At 42.0% G+C, this 17101-nt stretch overlaps 1 protein-coding gene across 8 annotated transcripts in view; it reads right to left on the reverse strand.

The window, feature by feature from the left end:
* Nucleotides 1-1175: 1175 nt before the first annotated feature.
* Nucleotides 1176-17101, reverse strand: part of LOC126404079 (nuclear factor 1 B-type-like) — a 71331-nt gene continuing 55405 nt past the window's right edge. For 6 of the 8 annotated variants that reach the window (XM_050067057.1, XM_050067056.1, XM_050067059.1 and 3 more), the window contains 4 exons: nt 15579-15717; nt 15047-15129; nt 10817-10905; nt 1176-7146 (listed from right to left, as the gene is read on the reverse strand). In XM_050067057.1, the coding sequence (XP_049923014.1) occupies nt 7014-7146; nt 10817-10905; nt 15047-15129; nt 15579-15717 (444 nt within the window). In that variant the 3' untranslated portion in view covers nt 1176-7013. The remainder of the gene's footprint in view (nt 7147-10816; nt 10906-15046; nt 15130-15578; nt 15718-17101) is intronic. The other 2 variants (XM_050067062.1, XM_050067060.1) reach the window with 1 other exon arrangement.

A 17101-nucleotide genomic window follows, 5' to 3' on the forward strand; every position in this document is an offset into this window, starting at 1 on the left:
ATGGTGCACGGGTATGTGGGGTCATGGGATCGCTCCAGGACATGAAAACCAATGTTTGCTTTCAGGGAAAACTGTCACAGGCACACTTCTGAGAATCAACCAAATCCAATTAGTTTAATACTTAAAGTCAAATAGTCGTCTTTCCTCTGATTTGGCACTGTCCTTATTCCACCCCTGCACTAACCTTGTTTTGCTCACTCAGTCTGGTTTTAGAGATTCAGGTGATCCTGAACAGTTGTCTTGCACTTGCATACAAATCGTCAGTTCCCTTCATCTCTTTTAGGCAATGAACGAAAATTACTGGATGGAATCTAAAAGGAAAAAAGCAAGACTCTCCCTAATGTTATTAATATTTCTTTGAACTCTTTTCTCAGCTTAGAAAAAACAAAATAAATAATACATATATGGGAAATATAACAACACTGTAAATATCCTCAGCCAGAGCTACTAAGTTTTATTGAAAGCTCTGTGGCTTCAGATGGATTTGAGTACAACACCATTTCCTCCCACCCATGGATTCCACTTGATAAAAATAAATATAAACCAGATTAGATGATGCCTGATGAAGGCAAATCAATTACACAATGCCTGAGCTGAATGGCCAAGCTTGTCTGAGATGTTTGTTTCAGACAGCTTCCAAAGAGCACAGCGTTAAATATAAAAACCAAAGCAACCTTTGTGATGAAACTATTTTTCTCCACGACAAATCTCACGAAGGAAGAATGAATCTGGGATGAGTGCGTACCATTAGGGCACAGTCCTTGCCGCAGCGGCTGGTGTTTGAGTTTGGCCCAAGGCCCTTGGCTGCATGTCATCCCCTCTCCCTTACTCTCCTCTGCCTTTCCTGTTTCTATCAAATAAAGTAGAAAATGACCCCCCTCAATCCCCAAAATAAATCAATAAATATGTATAAAACAACCCCTTCTTTGACCCCCTCTCCACTGTTTTCATACAGTCCCTAAATTACACAGAACAATTCAGTGCTTTTTGTGTTTCCCCACAATTTCCAGCCAACTGGCTTGAACACGGAAATGTGTCACTTTACCTGTTCATCAAACACAGGCTGAATCCGATGTTAGTCCTCGAACAGGAACTCTTATATTTAGGCCTCAAATTGCAATCATTCCAAATCAAATAGAATAAAACAAACACAAGAAAGAGCCATAACGTTAAAGTCCTTTTTGTAGCATAGCTCATTTTATTGTTTAAACAGTTTTGCATAGGAAATATATCCACTTCCAGTAATTGACTGCAGTAAAAACAGCTGCTAGCAGTATAGGCTGGATATAACAGTAACAATCACAAAAAGTTGAGCCTTTATTTACACTGATTTTAATCTTGTGGCAATTTTAGCCCCTGCACCAAATGTAACCAGCTTGAAGGCATCGCCTAATGCTCGGCGTTTCTAAAATCAATAAAAGAAGGGATATCAAGGCCTTCGCTATACAGTTCACAATGGACACCTGTGGCTCCTAAACTGTCAATGAAAAGATAAAAAAACAAAAAAGGTTTCCAAAAAGTCCTCTAAAACGTACATTCAGATACATACATAGACCTTTGCACACACTTGCAGTGTAACTACGATCACTACTGGAGACTGTTTACATATTGTTTTGTTGGTGTTGTTGTTGTTGTTCGTTATATATATTTATATATATAATTCCACCATGATTCATGAAGTAGAAATGTGTGCGCAGAGGGAAGTAAAAGTGCCACAAGACCCAAAAATAAATCAGCCCTGCAGAGAAAACTGGTGACTAATCTTAAGAAAAGACATTATTCCATCCTTTCACTGCTCTTAATGTAGCACTGACCCCCCCGCCCCATTCCCCCTCCCAGAAAAAAACAAAAGAAAAATAGAAGAATGAACATTTCCTCTTAAATTTCGAACAAGCTTGATGTGGGCATTGTGTGCTGACATAATTAAAAAATCGCAAAAGAAAAAACAAAAAAACAATGAAAGTCATAAAGAGCACATTTCTAGATGGGTTCGCCACATTCTGTTCTGTGTGATGGTGTTTTTCTTGTCACATATGAAAGTAAGTCTATCACATTTTACAATTATATACAATAGACACTTGGACAGCTTGAACAGGCACTGCATTGCTATCTTTTTGTCTTCTTTTGGTGAATGTTACATCCTGTAAAAATGCTGGTTTTTCATGTTTTTATAACAACCTGATGCCAAGTGACTAGCAGCTAGCCAACGTATGGAAGGTGTGTATTGCTCATGTAGGATGAAAATGATAATCTTTTCCTCGTAGTCTGCATGTGTACGCCCTCTCAGTCCCTACAGAGTGCGTGACATTCAGTTAAAAGGAAAATCACACATATTGCATGAGTGCCACAGGTCCTCCTTGCATAAAGTTGTCCTGTTTCTCGATGATCGCGGTGATCAATGACATAATACTTTCTAAAATAAGGTCGTCGTGAGTGTCAAAATCTGCCTTGAATACGGCTCTTTCCGATGGGTGGAACATTGATTAAAATTTCATTAAGTTTCAAGAGCTTTTCAACAGGCTACATTCACACCCTGCGTAGCAATAGAAATACATGCCCAAATACACTAGCTATGATCAGCTGGAAGGTACAGTACCCAATTCTGAAGCACCTGCAATTAATGTAATGTTTGTTTGTAGTGTGAATGAAATCTTTCCTACGACACATCAGGCATAGACAGCATGTGGAATGTGCAAAATGAGTGATGCCTAGATGTTGTTACTGATATTTAAAGAGATACTTAAGAGCGTCGTCTGCATACGGCCAAAGTCGACGGCTCGACGTTGCAGATTTTACCCTGCTTCTCGCTTAAGGTCAGGTGCAATCTGGGGCCTTTTATTATCTACTGGTTAAGTGAAGTCACCTCCCAGCTGCTACAAGAAACACACTCACACCAAGATCTTGTTGGACAAGAATTCACACCCATTTGCAAAAAAAATGAGATAAATCACATCACACTCGCTATGGCCACACTAATGAAAGAACAACAATTCAAATATTCATGAAGTGTTTCCCAAATGGAAATATCTAAGCACTAACCAAGATCAGAAATAATAATATTAATAATAAAAAAGCCTTCATTGTTGTTGTTTTTTTTAATATTTATGGATCTGTATAGAATATTTTTTGACTCCACATACAGGAATACAACCGATGAAAACACTTTAGATTCTACTAATCGGGGAAACCTGGAGAGTTCTAACTCAAATCCAGCCTCCAAAACAAACCCCAAATTAAATTTATTTTTTCCTAAAATGGAACTGACTTATTTTTCCCCAGAATTGAAGATTTACAAATAAGGGCTTTAAGAGGAGAACTCTCGAGAAAGTTTACAGTGTACAAACTCCTGTCCTACGGCAGGCTTTTTTTTTTTTCAATAGAAAGACCCTCATCTTCTCTCATTGTGTAGTGTCAGAGGCACTCGATCACACACCCAGCTCACAAAGTCACACACGCGCGCATGCACACGAACACTCAAGCTGCCAAAGCAGAGTTCAACCCCACAGACTACTGCTATCGACGCAATCAGGATATTTACCTTTATGTACAGTCTCCTATTCAAATAAACACCAACAGCACAGTGACCCTGACACATTTTTATCACACGCACACAGGCAAACACACACCCACTCACAAACACACTTGGGGACAATGCACGTCAGTGGGGTCTCCAATGGCCAAAGGCTGCAAAGCACTTAGAGTTTTTCTTTTAAAAGAAAAAAAAAATTTAAAGAATAAAACAACAACAAAAAAAAGACAGAACAGTGCACATAGAACGGGGTGACTTTTTGAATTTTTTTCTGCATAAGAAATCTGGGTGAAGACGGAGAGATTGAGCTTGACTTGAGGATTGTTTTAAAAACGTTTTCTGCTTCTTGACCCTCTGCTCGCTACTGGCAGAGAGCTCCCGGTAGTACCGCCTCTCTCCGAGGGGAACGTTTCTTTCACGATTGTAGGGAAAGAGTGCAAAAAGGTGTCAGAGCAGCATCGGAGGCGCCGCTCTCTCTGTGAGAATTCTTTTTTTTTTTACATTAAAAATGGTAAGATAATGATTGATATAAATAATGCCCTGTATTACGCCTGAGAGATTTAGTTTAAGACTAGGTTTAAAACACTGTGAGGGGGAGAAGACGATTGCCTATGTGCTAGTTAAGTGCTATATTTTTCTTCTAGTGGATTCTATTTAAGCTTCTACTGGGCCACTGGACATGAAGTTAAAAAACACCATGCGTCCAATATTTACTTGAACATACTCTACTGGGCTCTCCGCTGGGGAAGTATCTCAGGAATTGACATATGTGCATATCGTATATACATTTATACAAATCTACTACTTATAAAATACTTTCTAAAGGCTTGCTTGAGCCTGTCTGGAACTGATTTGGACAGGTCTCACTAGCATTAGTCGGTGTGTGATTGTTGCGCAGGTCACAGGCCACTTCACTGATGTGTTTAAGGCATCTACTTGGGAATTGCATTCGGTGACGTCTACAATAGTACGGCGTAGTGTTTGATACGAGCGTGCAACGGTATCCGTCGTCGGTTGCAGCTTTAAGGGATCTATGACGGAACGCAAAATGATTTCTTTCAATGATTGTCATACTCAAGTCAAGCCGTCTCTCCTGTGAAAAATGAGCTCCTTCAAGGTCACATGCTAGCACCCCAGGTGGAAAGTTGAAAGTAAGAGTCACAGTAGACCAATCAGTGACTTTGCAGCCGTAGAAAGACCAAGGGTGCATTCTTTTTCCTCATAAGTACTTCTAGAAAAATACCGCCCCTCCCCCTAAAACTCCCGAATTCAAAATACACTGGAACACGTCTCACCGTCATTCGGTAGGCCTATACGCTAAAGAAAGAAAGAAAGAAAAAAAAAGACCTTGTCATACACTGCATAGAAAGCAGTCCCCACTTTGGTCAATAAAAAAGGAAAACACCCACAACAACAACAACATCATCAACAACAACAACGACAAACAACGATATCAACAAAATAAATGCATTACAATATTGTCTATCTCCAAACTAGCCTCTAATAATTGACGCATCTATAAGCACTACCTACATAGGCAAAACTTGGTATTGCATAATTTTCATAATTCTGAATTCCACCCTCCACAATAGTAATTGGAAGATGAACAAAATGAGCATTGAAAAATAAGGAAAACAAAAGATGATAGGTTATTAGAAAAACCACCAAAATACTGGGAAAAAAAAAAAAAAAAAAAAAATGCTGGTTGATTACAAACTTTAAAACGGCAACTATACACAGCCTTGATATGCAATGTAACTGTGAGATAGAGTAGTACATGAAGTTAAAAATCAACAATTTCATTCAGAGTACAAAACAATTCTTATCATAAAAATGTTAATTTTTTTCTATAATGATAAATGCAGCAAAAACAAGTGTAGTGATGTCTCTATATTCAAAGGCAAGGCACGTAATGTGGACTATATGTCATCGTGCAAATTAAGAGTATTGGAGAGATTTTCCTTGTATAAATACGTCTGGACTGGAGAGGCAATGGCTGTGAACATGCCGTGCACAATTCTAGATTTCAGGGATATGCCACCACCTGGATTCATAATTTCAGTTTTCAACCTCTTCCACTGTAGAGTTAACCTTGCACAAACTGTAGCTTTACACATAAGCCAACTGTACATTTGCATGAATTGTACATTTCCATGGATTAACACTTTGCATTCCATATATATTTTTTGTAAACATAAGCTTTAGAAGCTGATGGCCAAATGCATATGCTTTTGATCTTATCTTGAACATTTAAAGAAAAAAAATGAAATGCCATTTTTACACACTATGTGTGTGTGTCATTTCTTTGCTTATGTTCGGTTATTTTTTTCCCCCAAAAATAAATAAAAAAAAGAACTCCCCATAATGATGGGAAGGGCTCAAAAGAAGTGCTGGTTTTGCTCAGCGCTGCACAGGTAGCTCAGTGCTTGCCTTCAACTGCCTTTCACGCTTGATGTTTTTCTCATGTGAGAAGACGGATATGTGACTGAAATCAATTTCAAATGTTTTCTTAAACATTTTACCCATAAAACCATTTAATATTTATCCCCCTTCCTTTAGAGTCTTAGGGCTGACAGACTGATAGCTTCCCTTCAAAAAATTCAATTGCACTTGCCTCTTTCGAGATTTTCTTATTCTCCGTCTTTTTCTTTTTTTAAATCCTTTTGTAAAGGAGTTTCAAATTCTTTAATGAGGGGTCCAATCTCAAGCCAAACATTTAGTGTTTTTTGAAAACCGCATCAAGAGTTCTCAACTCTCACCGTAAGTATTTACGTTAATTCTTGAAGTAAGTAGCAGTAAAAGAATAAACAAAGTCAACACATTTTCTGAACAAAGAGTCGTATCACAGTAAACTGAAATCAAACGGAAGAAGAAACACTCTGAATTCACAACTTTTTTTTGTTCCTATGGTGTACACAGTGAATCGTTTGACATGGGAAATCCTCTTTTCAAGAGGTCTGATCGGAGAGCTTAGAGTCTCGGAGCCATCCACCAGGCAGAGGTTGTCGGTCCGCAGACCTCTTCACATGTGTGTGTGTGTTGTAAATCAGGATTTTACATCTTCCCCCAACATGGAAAAATAGTAGGAATTGCCGCTAAGAGACTAGAGTGTCATGCAATAAAACATTAAGGCATCTATACATCACAGTATTTGAATGGATTGAAAAGTTCTGCAAACGCAACGACTGACTGGTGGCTGGTGGATGTGTGGGGCTGGGCGGGGCGAGGAGACAGCAGACCTGAAGCTTTTTCTTTTTTCTTTCCTCCGAACCCTCGTCTTCACTTCACGGCCAGTGTCCTTCATCGGGGGGACGGGAGCTGGGGGGGCATGGGAGGGGCGAGATTGGAAGTTGGGGGGACGATTGTGCAGCTCGTGCTGCTTTGCTGGTTTCATCCATGGCTGCGGACACCTGTAGTGCTGGCTGTGCACCACCAACACCCCCACCCACGCATCCACCCTGGGGGTCATCCGGCCTCTGCGTGTTCAGTTCCCTGTCTCAGCGGGGACCAGGGGCTCACCAATGATGTTTATGCTGTAGTTCTGGTGGACATTTGTTGGCAGAATCGGAGTCCCGTTCGACACTTGGAATGGAACTAAGCTCGCCCAGGTACCAGGACTGTGGAGACAGGGGAAAAAAAGACACAGAGACAGACAGAGACGGAGAGATTAGTCACATGCCATTAACTTGTTTGTGCAGCATGCAGTCAAAATCAGATTCTTTCTTTCAATTATCCTGAACACTGCTTCGCTAACAACCAGCATCACTGCTCTGCTGACAGTCATCAGGGTTCAAGGTCTTATTTTCTGTTTTGTTCAGACAGAAAGGGGTAAACAAAAAGAAAAATGGCAGCACCAGCTCATTAATCTAAGCTGAGGTGATTCCACTTGATTCCCAGTGAAGGACATCATGTGAGAGGGCCGTGACGCAGGCTTCTTCTCTGCATTCACAGCAGTATAGAAAAGGGGGAGAGTGTGATTGGCGGTGGAGGTGGAGGAGAGGGGGGAGTGTGGGTAAAAAGTGGTGGTGGTGGTGGTGGGGGGGTGTCCCTACACAAAGCTGTCCCATCCCTATTCATCTCACGCTAATGGCAAAACAACACAGTGATTGTTCCTGGGGAGCAACGGTGCTAACTGAAAACGCGAGCGGGAACAAACAGCATGTTGTTCCCGTGGGGTGCTGCGCTACGTAGATGTCAGATAATTAGCCCCCCACCCCCACCCCCACCTACCCCCTTCTACCCCACAGGCCCCCAGTGTGCACTCATCTAACACCCTCCCACCTCTCACATCGCCCCCGCTAAGTCTGAGAATACCTGTGTCGCACATTTTCTGCCCGATTCACCAATAACTAACTTTTTACGACGTGCTTAAGTGCGGCACGGCAGTGGATAAATCCTGAACGGATCAAGACTGACGAAGAAGAGCTGGAAAGAAGGATGACAGCGGGACAAAGAAAGTGAGGAAAAATGTGGAAAAAAGTGGAATGTTTAGGGAGAAGAGAGACGATGGATGACAAGGAGGAGAGTTGTTTTCGGGAGAAAAAAAAAAAAAAAAAAAAAGAGACAAGGCTAAAATGTGAAGATGCTGGTTCAGACGCTGACATCACCGTCTGCGATCAACCAGTCTGCATTTTATACAAATCACTTGTCACCGCTCTTTTACTTAAAACAATGCAAGTGCAAATTCAATTCACCTTGTGGCCTAAAAGAGTTGGACTCTTTGACAAAGGCTGAAAGAAAGACAGACGAGAAGAAGTATTCAAAATAAAAACAAACAAGTTTTAGATCGTGTTTGAGTGTGCAAAGAGTTAAAAACAACCTCAAGGCTAATCCTCTCTAGCAGTTTTTTTTCTCCCTGTCCGGCCCGTCCTCATGCTATCCTCTCTCTCCTGCTTTCTTCCCTCCCTCCTTCTCTCTTTCACCCTGCCAAAAATCATCGGACAGGAAAGGGGGGATTAAGTTTTTCCTACCTTGCTGAACAAAGAGCGCACAGAGTGGCCAAGGGCTGCAGCTTTCCCTTTTTCCCGTTTTCGCTTTCTTTCTTTCTTTCTTCCTCCCTCTCCCTCCTTCCATCTTTCCGTGTTTTCTCTTTCCTTATGAGACTCCTCTCAGGTAATGGCTTACATTAGGGGGACCACACAGCTACAAAAGCGGACTCGCAGGGCCTTTGTGCGCACTAAACCGGCAGATCGGTTTTAATCTTGTTAAAATCGATGGCTGTCAGTCCGTATCTGCATCCCATAACCTAAAGCTGCGCTGGGCAGGATTTTTATGTAAAGAACTCCTCTGCTATCAGGATAAATCACAAAGTGTGTGTGTGTGTGTGGCTGTGGCTGTGTGTGTGTGTGTGTGTGTGTGTGTGTGTGTGTGTGTGTGTGTGTGTGTGTGGGCTGAAGTCCTCCCATCACTGCTGATTGAGATTTGCCGAACTTTGAATACAAACTGTCCTAAAAAAGCGGCAAGTGAGCGCACCATCCAAACAAAGTCAGACTCTTCAGTGATTTAAGTTTTGCTTGTACCTTTTAAATCATTTGGTGTGATGCAGTCGCGTACAGGCTAAGCTTTTTGGTGGCACATTATAGGAATTCTGGGTATTGTTGTTCCAATTTGTCTTTCGCTGCAATCTGAACTCACCAAGATGACAAAATTTGCTTCAAAATGCCACTACTTGTATATTTTTTGTCTCCATGCGAGCTTTATGTTCCTGCACTCCAGGCATCTTTGAACACACACAAAAAAATCTGACCTCCATTGCTGTATTTCCTTAGGTAACCTTCAAGATGGCCTCCCCTTGCCCCGTCCAAGCTTCCAAACCTCACTAATTCTACTCCCTGCAAGCACAGCCCGGGCATACAGCGTGCTTCGTTTAAGGATTAGCTCCCTAAATTAGATTATCTAATGGCATCTTAATGGATTGCTGACCCATTTCCTGCACAATGGCAACATGCAAGTCTGGCAGCGTTTTAATTTGGGGGCTAGTACTGAAGAGGCATTGCATAGCGCTCAGTTTAAAGGGCAAGCGAGATAAAAGAGAAATCCGACTGATTCCATCTATATGTTGAACGCTTTTACGTGAATAATCCATCAAAGAGGGGGGTGGGGGGGTAAAAAAAAGTAGAATGGAATTACCATCCCCATCTTTGTAATAAAATTAACTAAATTCAGTTGGGATCTATTTTATCTGTGCTCATTACTGTACACTCACATGGAGAAAAGAGGAGGAGTTAGGCGGTGTGTGAGTAAAGTAAGAGACCTCGAGCTGCTGCGGGGGACATTTTTTCTCTGCTACCTCCACTGGCCTATTAGGAGGCCTATTGAAGGGGGTTCTGCTGTGTGCATGTGTGTTTGCAAAGGAGTTTGTAACTTCAGCGGGCACAAAATGAGCTACACACACACACATACACACTCACACACAGATGATCTACACTTGCATGGAAAAGGGGAAAAGGGAGACGTTAACAGGAAAAGGCTTAGCTCAGCTTGCTCGCCCTGCCATGGTGAAATGGTTCCCCCCAGAGAGGGAGAGATACAGTATGGAGGCAGAGGGTGGGGGTGAAGGATGAAGGGGGAGGGTGGACTTTCTGTAACTTTAAGTTAACGAGAGCAAACCATGACTTCAGCATAAAGTCAAACAAAGCTAAGCTTGTTAAAATGTGGAAAGTAAAACATCCTCACGTGGCTGAAAAAGCTGACCTGAAATGACTTCTTTGATTCAACACTGTTGGACTTCCATTCCTCTTAATTAGCTTCATCAACGTTTGTGTTGTGAAATGAGAACATTTTGTTTTTATTGGGTGTGAATCAAAAAGGAGAGCTATGTTTCAAAACCCAGGTCAAATTTGAAATAAATAAAGCTCTGCGAAATCACACAAATATCTCTTAAGCATAAATACAAAGCACTATTCTGCAGAAAAATTCTGTCAGATAAAATAAACCAATCCTAAAATATAGCTAAAAAAAATCCAAAGTTCAGAGTAAAAAAAAACAAAAAACTAAAAATCTGACAAGGTAAAAACACTTAATTAATGGGAAAGGTGGCAAAAAAAATGCAAAAGAGAAAAACAGATGAGGGAACAGAGAGATGCATCTCTATGGCCGACTACATTAACAATAACAGCCATTTGATAAATTAGATTCATATGTGAGATAATATGTGACATGTGAATTTCTAAACTGTAAGAAAACCATTTATTATATGGTGTTACTAACTGGAGCTTGCATGTGTGTGTTCGTGTGGTGTGAGAGAGAGAGACAGAGAGAGACGGCATGAAAGAATGAAAAGGTTACCTTTGCCAAGTAATCCCCAAAGTGTCGTCAGTGGCACTGGGGCCATAATGCCTGCCGTTTTGAGTCACGCTCCAGTCACACTTCCTCAGCTGTCAATTGAAACCTAGCAGTCAGATCACTGGGCCAAGACAACTTCCACTTCAGATTACAACTACAACTCAACACTGTATACACAAATGCATGCAGAAGAGCCTAGGGCAGGAGCAGCAGGGATACAAAATGACTCCGAATTGAGTCCTAGCTGTTACTGACAATGTAAAAAAAAAAAAAGTGAATGGAGTTTAATATCTGCTGGGGGGGGGGGGGAATAACAGTAAAATCAAAGCTATGGATAAAACAGACAGAAAGAAAAAGCATGCAATCACAGTTAGTGGTGACAGCTAACCTGGAAGTAAAAAACTGAGTTAGTTAGTCACATGTGAGTGGCATCATATCCGTAGTTCATCTGTGTCATCCTTTTTAAGATGGTTAGCCAATGAAGCCATGCAATCCGCTGGATGCATGCACCCTGTCGATAATCATTGCTCCACTGTGAGTGCACTTTCAGAATCAAGAAGGAGTACGCATGCCCTCAAGCATGCAGACTTCTTTTTTCATTAGCTAACTGTTTTTATTGATTAGGGGGTCAAAATTACAATGGAGTTAAACAGCACGCTCACACACATACACACATGCACACGCACACGCTAACCCCCCTTTCCCTCCCCTCTTAAGACATGCCAACCTTACATACAGATTACAAATTACTGCAACAAAAAAGCCACACACAAACTGTGTCTCCTTTGCATGCATTATGCGAGCGCACGTGTCGGCAATCCAGCTGAGAGCTATCTCTGCCAATACCAACCTAACCTTGCCCTGTGGTCAACACATTCATTTAGTAATGCATCGGGATAAAACTGCACTGTTAGCACTCTGCGTGCAGTGGCAGACGTTTTCGCAGAGGCTCTTAAGAGGGATTTAATCAGATATACGCATACGCTGAATATTCAAAGCCATTTGCAGCGGTCAAGAAATGTGTTCTTTCTCCTCCGAGCACCTGGATGAACACATCAGGGAATGGTGATGGTTTCCCACTTAGGCTATACTTAAATACAGTGATGTGTTTTTGTTATGTGCCTTGATTTTTTTTATATGGAGCAAATGCAAAGTAGTGGCAAGAGACAGAGAATTTAAGAGGTAAATCTCAAAAGCCCTTTCAATGATGTAATAGCCTTCCATTATAATACAATTTAATCTATTAGTTTGACTTAATCAATAGCTGCTGAATAAAACTGAATAGGAAACAATGCATCTTGTTCCATCCAGTGTTTGTATTCAGGGAAGGTTGGGAGACTAAACCCCCACACCGCTCCCGCGCTCTCCAGCCCTTGACAAAAGCTTGGAGAGAATGTGCGGGTTGGGCCAGACGCTCGGTGCCACCGCTCCTCGAGGGGCTCGCCATCTGTCCACTGGCACCGGCACATCAGAGTGGCACGGGCAGCGGGGAAAAAGGGGAGGATGGAGCCGGGGAACGTTAGCAAACAGATGCGGGCAGATTGTGGATTAGGATCCTTCCTTAGATAATACCAAATGACATCTGATCACGGATCTTTCCCTGCGGAATGCTAGATGGTGGCATTCCCTCGAGGGGTTAACCAAGGCGAGAGATGAATGGAGGGTTTTCACACATTCGCTGCCTGGGAATCGTAGAGCAGGTGTGGGAGCGTGTGGTGGTGTTGTTTTGTTTTTGTTTTTTTTTCATTTTTGAAGCCTACTGTGTGTGTGTTGTGTGTGTGTTCCCAGAGACTTCTATTTTAGTAGTGCCACATTTTAAAATAGGCACTGCTCTGAAAAGTAAATTGTTTTAAGCTTTCTTACCAAGTTATTAGATGACAAGGACAAGGAGGTCTCTCTATATAGGCCATATTATTAAAACAATTCCAGTGTTCCCAAAATTAAATTGCCTTTCTTCTCTCTTTTAAAAGAAATCAAAGGTAGCTCTGACAGTAGCAGAGCTAGATAGCCTCTATCCATCACACAAACAGACAAAGCCCACGTTTAAACTCTCTCGCCATATGCGTGTGACGTGTTTCCCTTTCCTACCAGGCCTTGTGAGAAACAGCTCCAACCACACTCAGAAGTGTTGGTAAGCCTCACGGATCCCACACAATAAACATCCCCATCGCCAGACGAGGACAATGACAGAGTATTTGGTGAAAGTGTTTAGTCCTGAGGGACTTGGCTCGGTGTCGGCCCGCTCGGTGAAGGCCAGATCCCAGGCCGTTAAATCACACAACAGAAAACAAAAACAACTGTGACAAGCAGAAGCATGATGAATCAATGAGAAGAGTGTTTAGAGTTCCTTAAGCTGACGTGAGCACTTATTCATCTGGATATAGCATGTAATAATAACCTTCTAGAAAGGTGTCACTGTTGTGCTTACCAATCTTTCATTCACTCTTTCCAAACTGCACATGTCCAGAGATATCTGAGCTGCTGTGTTTGTCTTTGCTCGGCCTGAAATACTTTTATTTTGTCTTGTCAGTGCAACCAGATCACAAGTGTTTTGGGATAATTCAATTTTGGATAATTACAAATAGTCAAATAAAAACAACAGTATTTTTTTATTGGATTATCATACTGTGTTTCTGAGGAGAGTATTTATATATCTGGCTGATTTACAAATCTAAAACAAAAAAAGGCCTTATAGCCTCTGGGGGCAAAGCTTTGGACGCCATTCAGCGGCTCACGCAGCTCCGCTCAGACTGCTGCTGTCTTGTGTAGTCACTTTGTGCCTCACTAAAAAGAAGTAGCAGGGCTACAAGAAAAAATGTGGAAGACAAACTGCGCGACATCAGCCAAGTGAATCCTCCCTCTCCTCCTCCCTCTCCTCCTGAGTGGAATAAAAGCATCCCATGACTGCTGACAAACATTCACCGCTGTATTTTTTTTTTTTTTTTTTGCCTCGTCTGATTTTAAGAAAAAATGGGGAGCAAGAAAGGCAGAGAGAAAAAAGAAAGACAGAAAGAGGAAACAGAGGCCAGCTTTGTCATTTTTACTAAACATAAAAAAAAAAAAAAAAAAAAAAAAAAACGAGCTGAGGAGAAACCCAGCGATCATTATGTAGCCGCGTGCAGATGCATTCAATTAGTTGTGGTTGGAAAAGCCTTGGCCTGAGACCAGCGCTTTCAATAAGACGGGGTGGGGGAGAGCACTCTCTCCCGTCCGACAACACCGCAACACTCCTAACCTCACAGACACACACAAACACACACACACACAGACACACACAGGGTGACCACATCTGCCCTAGGAGCGCTGCTGGGGCAACCGCGTGACGCCAACGCTAAGTATTCAGCTTGTGTACCGTAAATGAGTGTACTGATTACATGTGGTAAGTGTGTGTGTGTGTGTGTGTGTGTACATGTGTGTGAGTGTTTCTAATGTAATGTGTGAAGGAAATAGAGCTGAGCACATTACACTCTCGAAGACACCCACATGTCCCATCCATCTTCTGAGTAGTGGCAACACAATGACAGTGAATTTCCTGACTTTCTTTAAAGAAACCTGAGGAAATCGGTGCCATTTTCTATTCTAGACTGTAGCATTTAAACTTTAACACAAAATGATACCTTCATCAATACTGAAAATATTAGAGAACATGTAGTAGTGCTGTTGAATTTAGATGCATCTGGATGGATTACTGACATGACGTGAATTCTACACTGCTTACAAAGTGTATTTTTCAAAGAATTTTGCTATAAAAAATGAATATAATCTCAAATTCAGCTAATGGACATACTGAGGACATGAAATGGTGCAACATTTAAGGATATTTCAACAGTCGTTGAAAATAAGACTCAATCAGAACTGTTAATAATGCTAAAACTAACAGCAGTAAATAAAAAATAAAGAACAGCATTGCATTTAAAGCAAAAAGGATTTGAATATCACTAGAACCTGCTATCTTTAGCCATGTTGAGGCTCAGTCTGAAAAACTTGCTAATTTGTTATGCCAATAGTGAATGCTAAGCTTGACCTCAGCCTACGAGTACTCTGATCTGTTCTAGAAACGCTCTGATCTAACGAGACAGTTTAATGCTTCCAGCAAATCAAATTCAGAGTGCGACAGGCTTTTGCAGAGGGCAGGGATTTCACATCTGATGCGCAGGGAGGGAAATGGGGGACAGAAAATGAAAGGAAAGGAGGAGCAGGTGAGCTGAGTGCTGGAAGGGGGGATGATCTCACCTGTTGCTGGTGGAGGAAGGCGGGATCTCTCGGGCTCAGGCCTACAAAACGGTTAGCCGTCGGGGTGCCAGGGGCTGAGTAGCCTGGGTAACATGCCATCACAAGAATACAAATACATGCTTGCATTACAATTAGCATTTCAGGAGTGTAAACATAGATGTTGTTCTTATGCACACTAACTTTATGTCAGTCATATGTCTCTGTTAAAAAAACAACCAATAGTAAAAACGTTTAAGTGGAGTCCCACAAGGCTCAACTTTGGGCTCACTCCTATTCTTTAATAATTTTGTCAACAAGCATGGGATAATTTTTCATAAATCCTTTTTTCTACTGTTGTAATGTCTTTTTTATAATTTCGTCATTGTATTTCATACTGTCATTCTTGTTGAATGTCATATATAGTAAAGAGCAACTTAACACCAGCTGAAAATTTGATTACAAGTCACCTTGCTTCATTGATGTACATGTGTAGTCAAGGGTGGTGTGCAGTAGGTGATGGATACTTTATTAGTGCTGGATAGAACCGACTCACCTTCTGTGGATGTGGTGATGGGCTTGGTGTCTGGCATGGAGAGCGAGACGGGTCGCACAGCGCCGTGGTGTGGGGAGGGAGCCAGAACTGGGGTGAAGTGGCCTGGGACCTTTCCTACCACCTGACCACTGCTGTTAGGCTGCAGGCGGGGCACAGACGAAAACAAAACACGATTCAGAAGAAGTATTTTTATTTCAAAGAATTATTTATTTTGTCCAGATTTAAGGAATGTTCCTGCCAAACATTTGTTGAGTAGTTTCCTCCATCTCTGGAGTGTATCAGCTTTTGTTTTGGGTTATTTGGTAAGATGAGAGCAGTTGAGAAAATTCACATTCTGATGGTCATAAATTTACAAATATCTGCCACTCATGTTTGAAAAATAAATATACTGAAAGAGGAAAGATGAATTAAGGCAAGAAGCACAGACAATCCAAAAGTACGAACTGCATTTGTTTTGTCTGCCACCAAAACCTAAAACTCCATCTGAGGACAAGCAAACTGTGTCCACTGACTTATGTTTACAAGCTCTTGTTCGCTTGTAAATGTGCAGTTGGGCAGATCTCAATAAAACAATACAAGCATGTAACAAACTACACTTTTCCACAACGGTTAGCACTAAACAAACTTAATGTCCTATTCTCGTTTCTAGGGAGCTGGGGTTAACTCCTCTTAACTGCTCTGTCCGCCCTCACAGACCTAAAATCAACAACAAAAGGTGACTGGACCGCTCACTCTTACACTTACTGCTCCTTCTGAAGAAAAGATTTTAGTACTTTCAGTCGCTGCACTGTCACAGTTATTACTAAAACTCTGGGGGGCACGAGCAACAATAGATCCTCAGTCACCGACGATGGATTTCCTACATGATTTTAAACAATGATTTTAATGGCGCTCATAAATGGAATTTAGGAGGACTCGGGCATGAAAAGGGAGAGCTGCGGAGTGACCTGTTACAATGGTGTGAATGTGCGTGAGTACAGAGAGCGAGGCAGAGGGACTATATATATAGAGAAAGAAATAAAGGAAACTAGTGGGAGCTACTCTTTCAGACGGCTGGAGACTGTCTGGGGCGTTCATTTCGGGGCCGCCCCAAGTTCAAAACTCAAACAGGCCTTTTTGGAAAAGAATTGTGTCCACAGGGTTCCCTTCGATGTGAATAGAATGTTTAATTAGAGTGTAATATAATCTGCGTTAAAGCAAGCATAAAAACATTCTGGCACTCGTCCATGGGATTATAAGCGCTGTGTTATTTGCTGAGCCTCTCCTCCCCTCCCTCCCTCCTCCACCTAACTGGTCTTCTCTCTTCCCTACCGGACCCCACCGCACTAGCTCGACACCACCCCCCTCTCTCCTTTCTCCAGCACCCCAGCAGAGGGCCAGTTAATTCTGCACAAGAGCCGGGCCCCGGCAACGGCAAATATTTACAACCTTTATCATTCCCCGCGGTTTTTCTCTAGAGTAACAACCCCCCCCCCCCCCCCCCCCCCNCCCCCCCCCAACCCCTCCAACCCCTCTAACCCGCT

Source organism: Epinephelus moara, chromosome 17, assembly GCF_006386435.1.
Source record: "Epinephelus moara isolate mb chromosome 17, YSFRI_EMoa_1.0, whole genome shotgun sequence".
Taxonomy (NCBI): Eukaryota; Metazoa; Chordata; class Actinopteri; order Perciformes; family Serranidae; genus Epinephelus; species Epinephelus moara.